Here is an 18,467-nt window from a genome sequence, read left to right on the forward strand (position 1 = left end):
GAAATGACATCAACATCTTTGCACCTCAAAAGGGTCCTATCTGACAGCTTAGTCAATATTCCCACATTGATCATATATACCGTGGCATATGGATTTTATTCCCACTCCCCCATGCATTTCTCTGTCAGATTACCTAATTATTTAGGTTAAATAGATGCAACTGTATGAAGCTGGAACATAATCAAAAGAAGACACTAACATAATGAATGGTGTACTTAAAGGCATTAGGTGCTAAAATTGTTGGCCAGGGTCACAATCATCAATTCAGTTTCCCTCCTCTCCTACTAAAATGTGAAGATGGAAGTTTCTTAAATTATTTAATTTAAAAATAATTAAAATTTTGTTTTTTTATCAGCAATTATATGTTAATATGACTCCACCTTCAAACCTCATTTACCCTCACCATCAAACCATATTATAATTTTTGTTGTTGATGGTGAGACTCGAAGCCACAACCTCCTACATTATTTTTTATGTCTTTCTTTTTTACCATCAGACCACTTTATGACTCCTTCAAAATTTGGATCAGATGTTGAAAAATAAGTAATTAGGAGCCCACATCATGCATGTATTATTATTATTATTATGAGGAAGTGCAAAATTGGACACAGACACCAACAGCATGCTTGTGTCACATGCTTGAAGTGCTCTATGTGTTAATTAATCCAATGTCTGCACGTGAACAAAGCCATTTGTTGGGTGGGAGACTCCATTTTTCCCCAAATTATTAGGAAAGTCAAACGTGTGATGTGTAGATTAGATATTCTTACATGTAAATGCTACATATGTCTAATCTTAGTTTAATCATTACCTAATCTAAATCATTTCAAAACTAGAATACAAACTTGAATTTAAGATTATTACTTTTTTGCCAAAAAGTTTTACGTTGCATCTTACTTATAATGATGAACTTGTACTATACTCGTCCAACAATACAAATATAATGGAAATTATATCAGTGATGTACAAATTAATGTTCAATTATACATATAGTATATGACTTTTATTTAAAAATAATTGTTATTAACAAATGGAAAATGCAAAGAACACAGATAATATTTAAAAAATACACGTTAATACACAACCTCTTTTCTCAAATTATACTATATCATGATTAAAAATAACACCAAGCAGACACCTAAGACCATCTGGAACTTTGACCCCCATAACTAGTTCTACAGTAGCTAGAAATGCGAATATCCAAATTCAAACATTTTTTATTCTCCTCCATTTCCACCTCATCTTGTAAGGCAAATTATAAGTAACCTAGAGACTGGTGCTAAATTTTTCAATATTTAAACAATTAACAATTCAAATATTTATATTTTGTCATAATATAACTAAAACGTAACAATAGATATATGTGTTTCTGAAGGAATACTGAGAGTAATCAATATTTAATGATTAATTATATAATTTGAATATGATTGAGATTTTGTTTTTGTATGATTTTATGATACTGCCAAGTAGCTCTTTACCTGGAGAATTTTTAAGGTTATTTATATATATAGAAGTTGTCACATACAGAGTTTTAATAATGTAATATTGTATAAGATATAAAAAATGTGGTTCACTTCTATATTGTTCATGTTGAATATTCTAAGGAAATAACACAAAGACATGGAATTTTTACTAATATTGAGCTGAGATCCTTGCTAATATTGAAGAGCATAGTACTAAGCCCATATTCTAACATATGTTATACTAAAAAATCTAAGTGTGAATATTTTTTATTAGTTTAAGGCCCGTATTTTTTTTTAGTTTTTTTTCACCCTAATTTTCAAATGATGATATTGTTGACCGATCTAAATATTTGTACATACATCTTATATAAGCATACCATTTTAATATGTATGCAATATGTGTGTAAAATGTTTTGTATCTAATTTTTATTTAAGAGTTATTGTTGGTTTGTATATGAATGGTGGATGATACACTTGCAGTCTTACAATATAAAAAATTATAATATATACAGATATTAAACTCTAATATCATATATAAACAATATATTGATGTAGTAGTGTGGGATCCTATTAGATCTATAAATAAACCAAATAGATCAATAATTCGATTTTTGTGAGTGACACTTATTGGGATGAGATATTGTTTGTAATACTAAAAAAACTTTAATATCACATTTTTGTAAAGACTAAAACTATATAATTGATTAAATAAGGAATGTAGGTCAACAAACTAAGTATTACCAAATTTCTCAAACAAAAAAAATAGTATATTATAATCTGTCCAATAGACTCTTTCCATTTCTCACTTCATTTACGGTTTGTTTGTTTTTTATCGGCAATTGTTAGTATGTTAGTTGTTAATATGTTAGTATTTTGTTGTAGTGAGTTGAATTTTGGAGAAGAAAGAATAGAAAGAGAAGACTTGAGAGTCATGGAATATACTTATAAAATGATTTTCAAGTCTTTCTTTTTTTCTTCCCTCTTTTCTAAAATCTAACTACCCAGCAAGTCATTAATTAAATGATTATATTGCATTCCACATTCTACTAAATCGTCTAGCCTATTGTCATAAATATAATAACAAGGCTCTCCATTTCACCTTCCTTGCATAATTTTACTTTATTTTAAATAGCCTATCACTACTTGTTTACTTTGATAACATCATCATACTGAAATAATTGTAGTTGAAAGAATTTCTAAATAATATAAGAGGTAATTGGGGAGTCCATTTTAGTGAAGGATTCGTCAGTTTGATCATCCGATAAAACAAATATTCGTTATAAAAAGTCATTAATTGGCACAATAAGTTAGTTTTCAAAACATACAAGTGTTTAGTGAGGGTCCATTTACTTTGAAATTGGATTTCTTTTTTATAGTTCATTGTTTACTTTTTTATGGTCAAAGTCATCTTTTTTTTCATATGTAACAATCATGTTTGAGTCAGGTAAATAATAATAGGTAACATAATTCTCCTTATCAAGTATATAACACAATTGGATTGTCATAGACTAGAATTTGATACCTCTACTATTACTCGTTCATATATATTCCAGGTGTTTCTACATTATCTTTTCTCATTTTAGGGAAAAATATAATTGTAATTAATTGGACTTAATATCCATAAGCAAAACAACTACTATGATTTTAAAAACATGTTAAATAAACATATAGGAGCTTATCTCTATTGATGAGGTTATTCATTTATTATGATGTCTTGATTTAAAGTTTTTTATTATAGTAATGAATGAACACTCTCATAAAAACTTTTAATCAACACAACGTAATGAATGGATAATCAACATTATTAATGATGTGTTAGGAGTGATAATCGTTAGAAGAGATAGTGACATATTTTGAAAGTGATTAATTTCTTAAAATGAGAAGATATTCTTAGTTATACAGAAAAACATAATAAAAAATAAACCCTCAACAAATGTTAATCTAGTGATATAATAATCCACTAAATTTCCGAACATTCAAAATATCAAATATTTGATTAATGAGAAATACAATTGTTGGATAGACAGACAACACGGGGAATATCCAAAAACCCTCAACATCAAAAATATATTCTCTACTAGATGCCGCAATTATAGAATTGTAGGAGGGCATAATTGGAAAAAAAGTAAATGTCCATAATTAATACATGATCATCATCGTCATTAATTACCATGATTCGTATCTTAAAGCATATTCAAATCTATCTTTGACCATCGTACTTTTCTCTTTCTTCCCATTTTCCCCCTCTCTTCTCACCCTTTTTATTTCCTCTCATCGTCACCCTTCTCCTTTTCGCCGTTGTTACAGTCTCAAAAAACTCTACTAACAAAAACCAACCTCAACTTAATAGTGAGAGAGAGAAAAACACATAGAAAGAGACACTTTCAACAACAAAAAATTTATCTTTTTCTTTTCTTCTCCTTTCTCTGTCACTGCCACTGTTAACTAGAGAGAAGAAAAAAACATCTATAAATATAATTTTTTTCTATCATTTTTTCATTCTTTAGCAGAAAAAAAGAAACAAACACTTCCCTTCTTCTTTTCCCTTGATTTAGATAGATACCCTTCTTTCATTCATTATCATTGTTATTAAAACTTCTTCTCTCACTCTCTTTTTTCTCTCTTAAACCCTGATCTGACGGCTGCGATCTTCTCGTTTCTCCAATCGTACGGCCAGGGGTGGTTTGCTCTTACCTTGATAACTCTCTCTATATATACGTAAGTATCCCATTTTCTGTTACAGTACAAAGAACAAATACACACCTCACTTTTATTATAACCCCGCTTTTTCAACACGAATCATGTTCCTATAATGTCAGTCACTATGAAAAGTTCTGTGTTTTCTTTTTGGATTCTGCTACTTTGCTTCAGTTTTCGAATCTAATACCCCTCTTTCTCACATTCAGTGTACGTCCTTTTTTCCTATTTTTTATTTCTTATATTTTTTTCGTTTTTGGGTTTGTTTCAATTCTTAGACTTTTTAATTAAAAAAGTGATTTTTTGGTTACCCACTTGACCCCTCTACTTAGAGGCATAAGGTTCAGTTCGATTTTTAGTGTAATTTAGTAGAAAGTGATTTTTTTGCAGTTCCTGTTATTATTCAGCATAGAAATCACACCATTCCTTTCACCTACTTTTATATTCCAATGCAAAAATTAACAAAAGCAAGGTATACACCAATGATATGTGGACTTTCATAGCATCAGTAAATGATCCTACTTCTTTGATTTTGACTGTAGTTTGAGATTGACTTCACTGGAACAATGAATATGGAGTCCAATGGTCATAGAAGAGTGAAGAAACATGACTATGTTAAAGAAAATGGTGATTTCTATCTGTCAAATGGTGATGATGAACATGATCCATGGACAGCATGGGCTTACAAGCCTCACACAATCACATTGTTACTTATTGGTGCTTGCTTTCTTATGTGAGTGCTCTACCCGATAAATTGCGAATAAGTAAGGTGGTGTGTTCTTATGCACAACTTGTTTTTTGTTGTTGTTATGTTAGTTGGGCAAGTGGAGCACTTGATCCAGAAAGAGATGCATCTGGTGACCTTGTTACAACAGTTAAAAGGTTTTTGGTTTAATCAGTTCTCATTTATTTCTTTAACATTTTATTGTTTCCACAATATGCTAAATGCCCATACAATGTTTCTGTGTAGGGGTGTATGGACAATGGTTGCTGTTTTTCTTGCTTATTGCCTGCTGCAAGCTCCTTCGACGTAAGTGATCAAAGCGAATTTATTTTGCATAGTTGGGAATTTTGCATTGACTTCTAGTGTTATTGGATGTGTATTTTATCTTGTTGCTTTTCTTATTCATTATTATAAATATTTGTTGAATTTAGAAGGGGTGGGTGAGTATTTGTTTGAGACAAGTTTTAATATGATTCTGCTAGAGTTTGTTTTACTTGGCTATGAAATTGGGACAATACTAAGTTCATTGAGGATATGTTTCAGCTATTCACTTATTCTTATTGCACTAGGAATAGTGGTGGAGTGATAATATAAGTGGAGTTTTAGTTAAGCTGAAGTTTTAGAAATTCATATTCTGGGAACACTATCTCTGTATAATTGTTTTACTGTTTTCATTCAGGGTTCTTATTAGGCCACATCCTGCAATTTGGCGCTTGGTCCATGGGATGGCCGTTGTTTACTTGGTTGCCCTCACATTTTTGCTTTTCCAGGTTGGTTGTCCGATTTTAATGTGTTGTTATGTATAAGCATTCATGTGCATTTTAGAGATTATATTTTTGTGAAACTTAAAATATGCAATTTATGGTGCATCCTTGCACTAAACTTTGCATGGTTCTTGGACTTGCATCTGCTAGCTTCCTCAAACGGTGTCATTATCTTCTGTTGCATAAAATCTACCATTGTTGCTCTGTTCTGTGATCTTTCATGTAAGTGAATGAATGTGAACTAACATGTATCCTATACTTTTTACAGAAACGCGATGATGCTCGGCAGTTTATGAAGTTTTTTGATCCCGATCTTGGTGTTGGTAATTTAATCTGACTCTTAGTTAGTTATGAATTGATGGGATCTATTCACTGTTAAGCTGTGTTGTGCTTGAGATTAAAAATAGCTTTGTCGGCTGGTTATGGATCAACTTGTTAACTTCATTTTAAGAATTAATGATTATTTTGTTTGTTGTAAACAGAGCTTCCAGAAAGATCTTATGGTGCTGATTGTCGCATATATTTAGCTGATAACCCTACAAGCAGGTTTAAGAATGTTTATGTATGATTTCTTCTTTCATAGCCAGTTTTCCCATCCTCAATATAATTTGTTCTCTGCTTTTTCAATTTTGGATCTACATCTAACATATTGTTATATATGTATGCTTTATTTTTTAGGAGACAATTTTTGATGAGTTTGTTCTAGCTCATATTATTGGGTGGTGGGGGAAGGCTATATTGATTCGTAATCAACCTCTTCTTTGGGTGTTATCAATTGGCTTTGAGATGATGGAGGTTAGTCCTTGATCCGATCCATAATTGCTTTAGTTTTTTAGATAGGTTTTTTTGTGAGTTAGTATGTCCATAAACATTGGCTTTTTATTTTATTTTTGTTTTACATATATCTTCTGTATTGTTCATGAACCTTCTTATGTTGGCATCTTCAGCTTACTTTTCGCCACATGTTACCAAATTTCAATGAGTGTTGGTGGGACAGTATTATTCTTGACATCCTGATCTGCAATTGGTTTGGTAAGAGTTTTGAATCCACTTCTTATTTGGCTTTTTCGCAATTTGCTATACAGTCCGTAGTCTATTTAGTTTAAACATGAGCATATTTATTGTATAAGACGTTATAGATTGCGTTTATAGTCATTGTTTTGATCTTTAATATATTCAGTGAAATACACTTTGAATTTGAAAATAGACCCAGCTCCTTAAATGCAGAAATCTTGTAGGATACAAACATTTGTGAGTGTGTCTTAGCTGTTTCATGTTTAAAGTGGGGTATATGGAAATTATTTGTTTGCACTAACTTTGATGGGAGCTGTTAAAATATTGAACATATGAAAAATTTGAGAACATTGTAATGAGCCTTGAATGACCTTTGTTTTCAACTTCTGTTGAATTAGTCATCTTACATCGAAATTTGAAAGATTTAATATCCTTAGCTGTACTTTCTGATGGTTGTTTTTGTTACAAGGATTAGGATGATTTCAACCCTATAGTTGTACACTTTAATGATTTCTTGTGTTAGAATTGTTGCAGTTGATTGTAACATGTTTTACTTGGTTTATTACACAGGTATTTGGGCAGGAATGCATACTGTTAGGTACTTTGATGGGAAAACATACAAGTGGGTCGGTCTAAGTCGCCAGCCTAATATAATAGGGAAAGTATGTTCTAATGATTATGACTGTTATTTTAGTATCACATAATGCTTGTGCCTTGTAGCTTTGTTTTCTATTGAAATTTAAGTCACTATGACCTGTAGTATACTTTTATTTTTCTACTGGGTCAATAACAAATAATTTGCGACCTAGTGCAAGATGCTCACACCGAGTGTTGGGTCAATAACCAATTCTTAATTTCTGATAACTGTTTTCACTCAAAATATTCTTCTGATAAGTGATTGATAACAAAAGTTAATGTTGTCGTAGCATTCTTATCAAAATTTTCATTCTCAACAGATGAAAAGAACATTAGGCCAATTCACGCCAGCGCATTGGGACAAAGATGAGTGGAATCCATTGCTAGGTCCATGGCGTTTTATTCAAGTCCTTAGCCTCTGTATCGTATTTTTGACAGTAGAACTCGATACATTCTTTTTGAAGTTTTCTCTCTGGATACCTGCAAGAAATTCAATTGTTATATATAGATTAATTTTGTGGTGGCTACTTGCAATTCCAACAATTCGTGAATACAATTCATACCTTAATGACAGGTACATTCTCTATCTCACGTTCTCCCCTGTCCAAATAGATCATAATTTTCTGTTCACATGATTGTTCAATGTTGATGAATGGCAGCATTTTTATGAGTTTTTAACATTTTGCTCTGGCATATGTTCATTGTGAATTTTTCAGAAAGCCAGTGAAAAAGGTTGGAGCATATTGTTGGCTCTCTCTTGCTATTTGTATCGTGGAACTTTTGATTTGCATCAAGTTTGGACATGGTTGGTCTCTTCTCATCTGTATATACTTAACTTGTTTTTTGTGTGTCTATGGCGCTATTGTTTAATAAAAGTACATCACATACGAACAGAGATTTGATATTCAAATCATATCTCATATACTGTCTTAGACTAATGAAAATATGATATGTCGAATAAAATTTTTAAACATTTATTATTATTGTTGTTGCTGTTTCATTATCATTGGTCCTAGACAACATATGGGACACGAGCTTGAACAACAGATCTCTGTTCCATAGCATGTTATATTCTTGTTGGAAAACAAACTACAAACACTGAAAAACATCTTAGTTTTTTTGTCCATTTAGGTATTATTAATGTACTGATGATATTCTTGGTTGTGTTTTGACCAGGCTTGTATCCAAAATCAATGCCTATGTGGCTGGTGATTTTGTGGTCATCTATTGGAGTGGCCATTATATCATTTCTGCTATTTTGGACTTGGCAAATTCATCGAAGTCTAGTGAAAAAAAGACACTAATTTTTTTTACCATTGAAGTACATTATTCTTTGATTCCTTCCTGATTTTTATGGGTATCAATAGCCATACATGGTGTAAATATTATATACCTCATGATTGTAAATCTCTAAATGGTGATAAAATTCCTCTAGGGTAGTGAATCTTAGTTTCTTTGAGCGGCAAATATTAATTTCAACTTGTAGAGGGGTGTACTTACGAGGTTTCTGAATAGGTTTTCCATCTTTAGAGAAAATTTGCCAATTTCTTTCCTTATATGTGCATTTGAATGAATCATTCTTAAACATGTGTTATAAGCCAATTGAATCAAAGTTTGAATTACACGTGTGTTCATTGTTTTCTGTATCTTGATTTGTTCCACAAATTGTAGAAAGTTGTCGCTTCATAATGTGACGATCACTCAATCGTACTAAATGATGTAATATAGTAATGCTTTTGCCTCATAATCTGGTGGTTGACGTTGACGTTAGCTTTTAATTATCCCATGCTTCGTATTTTAAGAATTCTTGAATATTTATGATGACCAAAAAGTAATGCCCACAAAGTTTGTACTTGTTTGGGTCCATAATCCCAAATATTATCCACCATATGAGTAAAGGTATGCAAACTATTCACAAGCTATTAATACCTATAAATAGTCCATTATATAAACATATATCACCTATAAACTAGTCATTTAATAAGAGAATACTGTCTTGTGAAAGTGTCATCTTCACCTGTGGGTACGAGCATTTCAGGAAGATTCATTATTGAGTTTAATATCCATGGATTATTGTTTGACTGTTTGATTTTCATATGTTTGCTTTATGCATTATTATTATGAAAAAAATTAACTATCAGTACATCTGCTCTGTGTATGAATAGTAAAGTCTAAAGATAGAAATACAATCAATTATCTTGACTTAAGATAGAACGGAAATAAATTAGGATTTAAGTCGATTCAGTAGAGTTCTGAACTCTACTCAAATCCAAAAGATTAATTTATTAGGTAAGAAAGTTTCATATTTAAAGTATTACATTGATTTTGATATGCAATTTAATATAAGACTCCTAATATTGATGTTTCTTTAAGGGTCACATTTATGTTGATTTTCATTCTAACAATATTAACTATGGTAGTCTTTCCTCTTTTGACGGTTTCACACGCTTATCGATATTCGATAATATAATTTAATTCAACTTGTGTATAACATTTTTATGATACAACTCTCAATAAAATATATTAATTGTTAGGACTTAAATATATGAGGAGAATATTATATGAGAAACGGAGGAATATTATCGCTTATGCGACACATAACGAATAAAAAAAAAGATAATTTAGGAGAAATAATTCGAGAGTGAACCCGGACTTTTGGGGATAGAGGGATTTGAACCCTCACGATTTATAAAGTCGACGGATTTTCCTCTTACTCTAAATTTCATTGTTGTCAGTATTGACATGTAGAATGGGACTCTATCTTTATTCTGGTCTGATTAATCAGCTCTTAAAAAGATCTATCAGATTGCTATAATAATATTCCTATATTATGTGAGAAGTTCAGAATGATAAAACTGCCTCAAGCAATTAGGAAATCGCTTTTATATGCTACATTATCATAAAACATACCTCATACAATTTAGAATTATCTATATTATATTTAATTTAATTATACTATTACCATTTGTTTTTTAAAAATTATTTACTAGGAGAGTAATGAATATAAATGTAATATATGTATATAAATTAGAGATAATTTGTGTAGTTGAAAAAATGAATGATTTATATAATTTCATAAAAAATAAACATATAATTTAATCTATTTATATTTAACTCGAATGGAAAATTAACTATCCTGGAGTCAGTTCTGAAATCAAATTTTGTCCTACTTCAGTACTCCAATCACAAAATTATCCACTTAGAAAATAAATAAAAAAACAAAAAAAAATGCCACAATTTATCCCCTGGAGATAAAAAAACGTGACAATTTATTTTTGTTAGGCTATTGATAAATTGTTAAGTAACTGAAGAAAATATGAATACGAAAGGCATGATGGACCCACATACTCTAGATATGAGGTTGGGTTAGTCATAAATCAAATAACAAACATAAATCAAAGACGGAATCGCAGAGTCATGGCAACCACCACAGTTTCTATGAACATCATCCCTCAATTCGGGTTGGTCCGTAACCACTACCACCACTCTTTACGGTTCAACAACAACAGTTTTTCAACCTCCATAACTCCCTTCCGTGTCTCGCGAAAGAAAAGATTTATTTGTTTAGCTGTTGATGATGACTTTAAACAACAACAAGAGGTGAATAACACTGCAAGTGGGATTGGTTCAGCTCTTGAAGAAAGGCCTGGTACTCTTTTTCAATTTTTTTTATGTTTATTTTGTAGAAATTGAAAACTTTATCTGAATTAACTCTTGGGGTTTTGGTTTTGTGTATTTTTTAATTTTTTTTTGTCTTGCATGCTTAAACTTACCAATCATGGAATTTTTAGTGTCAACAATTTTATCTAAATGGCGTTTAGAAGAGTTCTATCCGTGTAGCTGATGCTAGCTAGTGGGGTAAAGGTTTGGTTGTTTTTGCTGTTGTTAGTGGTATTTGGAAGAGTTAGAATACAGGTTATGCCCTTAGTGTAAGCTCTTTTTACCTTTTTTCAATCAGTTTATCGGTTTGGCTTATAAAAATGAGCTATCTGTAGCTTATTTGAAAAAAAAATGTTCAATTAAGCTGCTTACGGGAATGCACCCTTGCATGTTGTTTTCCCCTTAGCATTAAAATAATTTATTAATTTCATCTTGATCATGAACTTGCATATTGTTACTTTACAAAACATTGTGATTGATTTGGATCACATGGAAATATGGGAGGCCTTAATTGCATTATATCTAGTTTTCTTCTGTAAGGATGGCACAGGATAAATGCCAAATGTAGTTAGCATATCATTTTTTATAGCAGCACATGATAGATGGTGTTAATACTCATTTCAGTCATTAGAATATGACAGCGTTTGGGTTTTTGAAAGATTAGTGTCAACAAATAAGTCCTTGACAAACGTAACCATATGTCCTTATGGATCCTTCGCGGGAATTAATTGATAACAATTTATAAATCTTTGTAATGGTGTTTTAAAACTTTCGAAGACTTATTTGGTAACAAATTTTCAAGGACCTAACCAGTGACGTTGTCATCTTTGGATGATGACATAAGTGATGGTTTACTCATTTTTACATACCATTCAACATAAAAGTATCCTAGGGTGGTTTCTTTTAATTATTGAGTGCAGGTGTTTTGGAAATTATGCATTTATGCTATCTTATTTCCACTAATGTTGAATTATGATCAGGTGATATTTTTACGCAACTGCAATTCGCGTGGTTAGCATAATGACATCGTTTTTATATTACAATATACAGATCTGCTTGTTAGTACAACTGAAGAAACACCGGAAAATATTAACCAAGATCGTCAAGGAAGTCCTATCTATGATTTTCTTTATCCTAGTAAAGAGCTTCTTCCTGAGGACAAAGAAATGAGCATATTTGATCATCTTGAAGAGTTGCGACAGAGAATCTTTGTATCGGTTCTAGCAGTTGGAGCAAGCATTTTGGGATGCTTTGCATTTTCAAAAGAACTTGTAATAATTCTTGAAGCTCCTGTTAAATCAGAGGGTGTAAGATTTCTCCAGTTGGGTCCTGGCGAATTTTTCTTCACAACTTTAAAGGTGAGATTTCTTACATCTGTCTCCGGGTATTGTTTCCTTCTCACGGTGACATGTGATATCATTTCATGTGAAATCAACACAGTGATGTACTGTGTGGCTCTTGCATAATCAGGAATATACAAAAGCAACCTTAGTTCTGATGTAAGCCTTATAAGGGAATAGAAAATACAGAACATTACATGATGCTGTATTGTGCATGAACCATTCTGCATTCCCATGTAGTCGAGATGAAAATTATATTAAAAATAAAAATATAAGAAGCAACCTTGTAAGAAATTATATTTTCTAATTTTGTACTGCAGGTGTCTGGATACTGTGGTCTCCTCTTGGGAAGTCCCATCATCCTCTATGAGATTATAGCCTTTGTGCTTCCAGGTTTAACAAAATCTGAAAGAATGTTTCTCGGGCCAATTGTTTTAGGCTCATCAGTTCTTTTCTACGCCGGAATAACCTTCTCCTACTTAGTTCTGGTACCCGCAGCCTTGAACTTCTTTGTTAGTTATGCCGAAGGTGCTGTTGAATCATTGTGGTCTATTGATCAATACTTTGAGTTTGTACTGGTTCTTTTGTTCAGCACAGGCTTGTCTTTCCAGGTTATTATTTCATCCCGGTTTTATTCTTCTGTTTATATAGTACTATATTAGCATATACTTGTAGCATTTGGTGGATTACAGAACAAAGTATCCTGTTATGTTCTCTTTGTTTCCACCCTTTTAGCAGAACAAAGATGAAAAATGTGATACTTTTTACTCCAAAGTTCATATTCTATTCTACTTATAAAATACATGACACATAGAGCAGAACCCAAATATTCTGTTTCATCCTATGATTTACCCCTTCATAATTTTGTAGTAGTAATGAAATATAATGGAAGTGACATTGCAGGTACCTGTCATACAAGTTTTGTTGGGACAAGTTGGGTTGGTCAGTGGAGACCAGATGCTATCAGTATGGAGGTATGTTGTGGTTGGTGCAGTAGTAGCAGCTGCTATAGTTACACCATCCACTGATCCACTCACTCAAGTTCTTCTAGCAGCTCCTTTATTGGGTCTTTACCTAGGTGGTGCATGGGTGGTCAAGCTTACTGGGCGCTGATCTTACCTTTCACATTTCTTAATATGTATAGTTTTGTACATTCATGAAGTAACTCAGGGTATATTTTTTGTTTGTACCTGACCTATTATCCTTCCTGTATTTTTATCAATATAGTTCTGTAACAAGTTATTCCTAAATTCCATTGGCTCTTGGCTTTTGAAGGTATCTGCTTTAAATTCATTCATTGAATTAGATTTGGCTTTCGGTTCAACATTTCAGGGGTAATTTCCATAAAAAAACATAGAACATGTCTTTTGCAATAATCATTATGGGTTTTTCCTCACTAATTACCCCTTAAATTTAAAATGTTGTTAAAATTAGTTTTTACATAAATTTAACTTTTTTTGGTACATACATAAATTTAACTTTAAATTACTAACATTGAATTTTTATTTGTGTAATTTGTTTTAACATTGATTGTAATATCATTATTATTTTATTTTATTTTTTTATATAAAAACTTATTGCACCCAGGGATAAAGCTTATGAGAGAATTAGGAAAAAAATAATTTGTGGTATCTATTTTTAAAAGACATAGAATAGTACCTTTTTTTTATCTGCTTTCACCTTTTTAAATTAGTATCCTGATCTTTTATAACATTTTTAAAATTTCTATTTACTAAATAAAACTATCCTAGATGAATCATATTACACATATGTTGTGTAATACAGCTTAACTATTAACACCAGGAATACAAATTGATGATAATCTCGTTTATTAAATTTTTTAAAACATGGTATTATATCAACACTTGAAAAACTATCAGGATTTCTATATCAATACTCTAAGTATACTATAACAAACTTACAAGTTGAAATCTAAAGGTTCATTCCAAGTTGAGTATTTGAAGGGGAAAAATTAAAATACTTCAAGTCTCCTTCCAAAACTCACAGACAGACTCTAAAAGATTTATAAGATCACCTGTCTAAGACAAAAAAGGATAAAATCCTCTGCAATATTACAATTCCGTTTTACAGGACATAGTATTCAACAAAAATCTCATTGATAATAGCATCACAGATCACTAAGGTAAGGACCATTCCATAAACTCTACACAGTCAAGTTCACTGCACTTATATACGTCTCCAACCAAAAGAAAAGAAAGAAAACAACACAAAAATTACTGAAATAAGAGGCTACTAATTGATTAATGTAATATTTTCCACTTTGGCTTCTATATCAGCAATGCTAGAACTAGTTAGTTCAGATGCAAGCTGTTTCAGTGAACTCCTCAAAACATTGCATGTCTCCAGAAAAACATCTAATGCACCTGTAAGTCCTCCTAACTCAACCTGCATAACATCAATAATGGTGTGAATTTTCTCCATAGCTCCCTCTATGGCCGGAATCTCTTGTGGGGGATAGAGGCATGCTCCAATCTCATCAATCTGTCTACCGAGATCCTGGCACAGCTGCAACAATTTCTCCATCGAATCTATGAAAATGCTGTTGTCATTTGGTTTCTCCAGCTTAAGCAAACCCGTGATGGATCGGATAAGTTCTTTTATGACTGAAAGCGTATCAGAAACAACCACGATTGCTCTTTCAGCCACTTTCATCTCTCCAGGTGATAGGTCATTCCCCAGGTCGCCTTCACTTGAATTATCACCACTTGGTTCACACTCTGTGTCTACAGCCTTATCAACTGGATCATCATCAGATGAACCTGGCTTCAATTCTTTCATCTCGCGAAGAACGTCTCTCACGGAAACTGCAACCTGTGTCATTCCTCGGCCAATTGCTGTGATATTTGATGTAGGAGTCTTTTTTAGGGCAGAGGTTGCTTCCCATACAGCTCCAACAAATTGTGGAACTGATTGTTTCTGGTTTTTAGAATGGGATCCTATTAGCATTCATAAGAAGAGAAAGTGAGGTTGTTAATTTTCCAGCAAAAGATTAAAGAAATAATTTGCTATAGGGACAGGACAGAAGTAGTGAGTTGAAAAGTGGGAATCTAATCAAGTACTCAACCCAATATATAAAGGAACAATAGATTAATAGGCATACCAATGAAGATTATATGTGTACTTGGCTTAACAGCAATCAGATTGTGTCAATGTGCATGAAGACTGATATTTAGAGTCTATTCATAAGGACAAATTCATAGGTAGGCACAATCTATCATGCCATCTCTTAGGTACTCAAATCATTATTTGATGTCATTTGTAAGTATTGGTGTTATTTCTAACACAGCCTCGGCAACCTTACAAATGTAAAATAATGATTTGGGTGCCTACGGTAGACCATACATAACTAAAAATAACTCATTCCTTAGAGCATATTGTGAGCATTCCAAAACCAAAGAGTATCCTTAGTTGATACCTCTTCTATTTAACTTTATCCAACGCTCATCAATCTCAGAGTTTATATCTCTCTATTTTTCATAGTCTTTTTCATCATCTTAAGGTGAGCTTTTCTCAAATTCAATGACATGCCATATTGGAAAATCATTTTAATGATAATTTCTAAAATATGTTCAGGAAAGCTTAATATTTTGAAATACCAAATCTCACAAATATGATTTATGTAGAAGATTTTTCCCCAGATTTCCCACTTATTGCAAGTAATTTAATGTTTCAGCAATAGGGCTTGATTTAATAGAATGATAAATCAACAACAGATTTATAAAATAATACTGAAAGACCCGAGTCCCTGACACCCAAAAACAAAGTTACCACATATCCTTCATTTGAAAAAATGAAGTTTGTTTGTATACACAAACACACCACTGTCATCACTAGATCGACTAATGACGTGAATGTTAACATCCAAAAAAGGAATAGACTAGAAAATATTTTCATAAAAATGATAAAAAAATGGTGATAAGAAACAGTGAAACACCTCTACCATCAATCTTGCATGTAAAATAAAAAGTGTATATATATATATATATCGGCACCACCATAGCATCATTAATAGGACAAACTTTTTTCCTTAATTCTCAATGCCTTTATGTTCATGATAGAGAAGTGGATTGAAAGTCATTGTCTAGAGGTCAGCATGTTATCACTTTTTCTGTTATTGACACGTTACTCACTGCACCCTATTCACAGTCCATAGCAAATCAGGGTGAGATCTTACTGGTTCATACATTATATTTTTAATTACTCACGGCACTAAATTAGTCCTAATTAGTGTAACACCAAAACTGCTGAGATAAAGGTTGAGACAGACCAGTTATAAATATACGTTTTTACGGTCAGTAACTAATACACTGTTCAGAAATTATATTTCCAGATCAATTATCAAAGGTCTTTTCAATATTTATTGTGGTTGAGAGAAAGAGTTCACCATATAAAGAGACAGTTTCCTTCATCAACCTGAAACTCGAATCAACAACTTGCTTCACAGATGCATGAATACTGGAAGACAGGGTAGGCCCTGCACCTACTGTACTTCCATGGGAAAGCAAAAGGAAACCTTGTAGTGTGTTGAAGTATGATGCCATATTTTCCTCAATTGTTTTCAAATCTGGTTTTTCTCCGCTCCAAAGCATTCCAACTGCCGATAATATAAAAGACATATTTAATTACATAAACTTAAGCCTGCATATCTCTACAACACATCTGGAAAAATGGATTGCATACAAATAATGCATTTCTCAATACAAAAAGGAAGGACTCTTAAAATCATGTACTCGATGTTTTCCCGTCACATATGTAACTAAACTATACCATTTTAAGTCTATCATCCTCATAGCCAACCAGGTGGGATCCTCGTGCAACATATTGCCTATTTTAATGATGATTTCATTGAATAATACTCATCGCGAATATTCAAACTGTTAAACAAACTAGATTATTTGATTCAAGCCCAACTCAAGTGTTGCGGAATGGTAATTATTATCCATAGATACATACAGAAAAAATCATTGGTATCATGAGATTATAATTTAATCACGAGACAATTTTCATTGGAAGTCATGCATTCTCTTCCATTATTCAAAAAGTCTCATGGCACTAAACCAGTGGAAAATAAAAGTTTGAATTTTTGGAATAACAAACCTATAAATGTAAAAATTAGGAAAAACCCATTAGACAAAAACACATTTTTGATGTATTTATAAAGAAAAGTGAACCTGTGGTGGCTTGTTTGGAGACTTGGTCACCCATCTTCATGACACCTTCCCAATTCACTTTGTCAAGAGAAGAAGGTGCTGTTTGATCCAAAACCTACAAAGAGAAAAAAAGAAAGTGATTATAACAATTGTGGTAATAGAAATAGATAGTGTTGAAGTTGAAGATGTGTTATATAATTACATATATACCTGAAGGGTGTCATGGATGGTGGTGAGGTAGGAACCAAGGATCATGCTAAGACGCTCTTTCTCACCTCTTACGGCCATATTGTTGGTTAGTTCAGTCACAGAGTGCAATTTGTGAGGTGCTGCAACACAGTGGTCGAGATGATAGGTAGGGATTTCACGGCGTTGTGTTTGTGGTGAAGATGGCCAAATATATTTGTTTAGAGCTAACACCCAATTCGGATGTAATACCCTACCATTTTAGTTTTTTTATTATTCAATCCAAATCATACAACAAATATATTTTGTCCTCAGTGTAAAATCTATATTTATATATCTCTACCATTTTTAGTTTAAAAAATCAATGATAATTAAATATTAATAGTATGTAAATGTATTGTATAAAACTCATATACTTTCGGTATATATATCTTTCTCTTTTTAATGTTTTTTTACCTCAATCCATTTAAACAAATCATAAACATGTGTGTGGACAAAAGATATTGGTCTAGTCAGGGGCGGACTTTGGAAGGTACAGGTGGGGGCAGCTGCCCCCTACCCCCTAGAATTTTCTTTTTTATTTTATTTATTACTTTTTGTTTACTTTTGTTTATTTTTTTGTATGGGAACATATCTATTGTCCCACAAAGTATGGTTATTCATGTGTCACTTGTTGTGTTTGGTCAGAAAAAATATGTGATTATTAAACTTTTAAATTATAAAATGTGACACATAGAGTTTTACAAACTTTTTGGAGCACATGTACTCCCCTTACCTACACATGAATAATGTCTTTAAGGATATACTAATTG

The 18,467-nt window shown here is 32.1% G+C and overlaps 3 protein-coding genes across 4 annotated transcripts; 2 read left to right on the top strand and 1 right to left on the bottom strand.

The window, feature by feature from the left end:
- LOC109346371 (CDP-diacylglycerol--serine O-phosphatidyltransferase 1-like) lies at positions 3,944-8,944 on the top strand. Of its 2 annotated transcripts, none has more exons than XM_019585893.1 (13): positions 3,944-4,181; positions 4,703-4,893; positions 4,977-5,042; positions 5,131-5,190; positions 5,564-5,654; positions 5,917-5,971; positions 6,131-6,210; positions 6,327-6,443; positions 6,596-6,680; positions 7,233-7,324; positions 7,619-7,872; positions 8,015-8,103; positions 8,475-8,944. In XM_019585893.1, exons 2-13 carry the CDS (start codon positions 4,727-4,729, stop codon positions 8,600-8,602), a joined length of 1,284 nt encoding a protein of 427 aa, XP_019441438.1. In that variant the 5' UTR covers positions 3,944-4,181; positions 4,703-4,726; the 3' UTR covers positions 8,603-8,944. The 2 variants fall into 2 exon arrangements, with proteins under 2 accessions (XP_019441438.1, XP_019441437.1); XM_019585892.1 differs by lacking the exon at positions 3,944-4,181 and adding an exon at positions 4,203-4,370.
- LOC109346373 (sec-independent protein translocase protein TATC, chloroplastic-like) lies at positions 10,679-13,603 on the top strand. The gene is made up of 4 exons (XM_019585894.1): positions 10,679-10,947; positions 12,009-12,316; positions 12,619-12,909; positions 13,202-13,603. Exons 1-4 carry the CDS (start codon positions 10,716-10,718, stop codon positions 13,409-13,411), a joined length of 1,041 nt encoding a protein of 346 aa, XP_019441439.1. The 5' UTR covers positions 10,679-10,715; the 3' UTR covers positions 13,412-13,603.
- Positions 14,342-17,884, bottom strand: LOC109346374. The gene is made up of 4 exons (XM_019585895.1): positions 17,680-17,884; positions 17,491-17,584; positions 16,704-16,913; positions 14,342-15,255 (listed from the first exon to the last, which is right to left on the bottom strand). The coding sequence occupies exons 1-4, from the start codon at positions 17,755-17,757 to the stop codon at positions 14,552-14,554; spliced, it is 1,086 nt and encodes a 361-aa protein (XP_019441440.1). The 5' UTR covers positions 17,758-17,884; the 3' UTR covers positions 14,342-14,551.

This window comes from Lupinus angustifolius, chromosome LG04, assembly GCF_001865875.1.
Source record: "Lupinus angustifolius cultivar Tanjil chromosome LG04, LupAngTanjil_v1.0, whole genome shotgun sequence".
Classification (NCBI taxonomy): domain Eukaryota; kingdom Viridiplantae; phylum Streptophyta; class Magnoliopsida; order Fabales; family Fabaceae; genus Lupinus; species Lupinus angustifolius.

Bases quoted from the DNA above. Each gene is read 5' to 3' on its own strand.
- LOC109346371 (XM_019585893.1), top strand. From the start codon at position 4,727: ATGAATATGGAGTCCAATGGTCATAGAAGAGTGAAGAAACATGACTAT. The intron at 4,894-4,976 runs GTGAGTGCTCTA...TTGTTATGTTAG, and splicing joins ATTGGTGCTTGCTTTCTTAT to TTGGGCAAGTGGAGCACTTG. The intron at 6,211-6,326 runs GTATGATTTCTT...TTTATTTTTTAG, and splicing joins GCAGGTTTAAGAATGTTTAT to GAGACAATTTTTGATGAGTT.
- LOC109346373 (XM_019585894.1), top strand. From the start codon at position 10,716: ATGGCAACCACCACAGTTTCTATGAACATCATCCCTCAATTCGGGTTG. The intron at 12,317-12,618 runs GTGAGATTTCTT...TTTGTACTGCAG, and splicing joins TTTTCTTCACAACTTTAAAG to GTGTCTGGATACTGTGGTCT. The intron at 12,910-13,201 runs GTTATTATTTCA...GTGACATTGCAG, and splicing joins GCACAGGCTTGTCTTTCCAG to GTACCTGTCATACAAGTTTT.
- LOC109346374 (XM_019585895.1), bottom strand. From the start codon at position 17,757: ATGGCCGTAAGAGGTGAGAAAGAGCGTCTTAGCATGATCCTTGGTTCC. The intron at 17,585-17,679 runs GTATATATGTAA...TTCTCTTTGTAG, and splicing joins CCATCCATGACACCCTTCAG to GTTTTGGATCAAACAGCACC. The intron at 16,914-17,490 runs GTTCACTTTTCT...TATTATCGGCAG, and splicing joins CTCCAAACAAGCCACCACAG to TTGGAATGCTTTGGAGCGGA.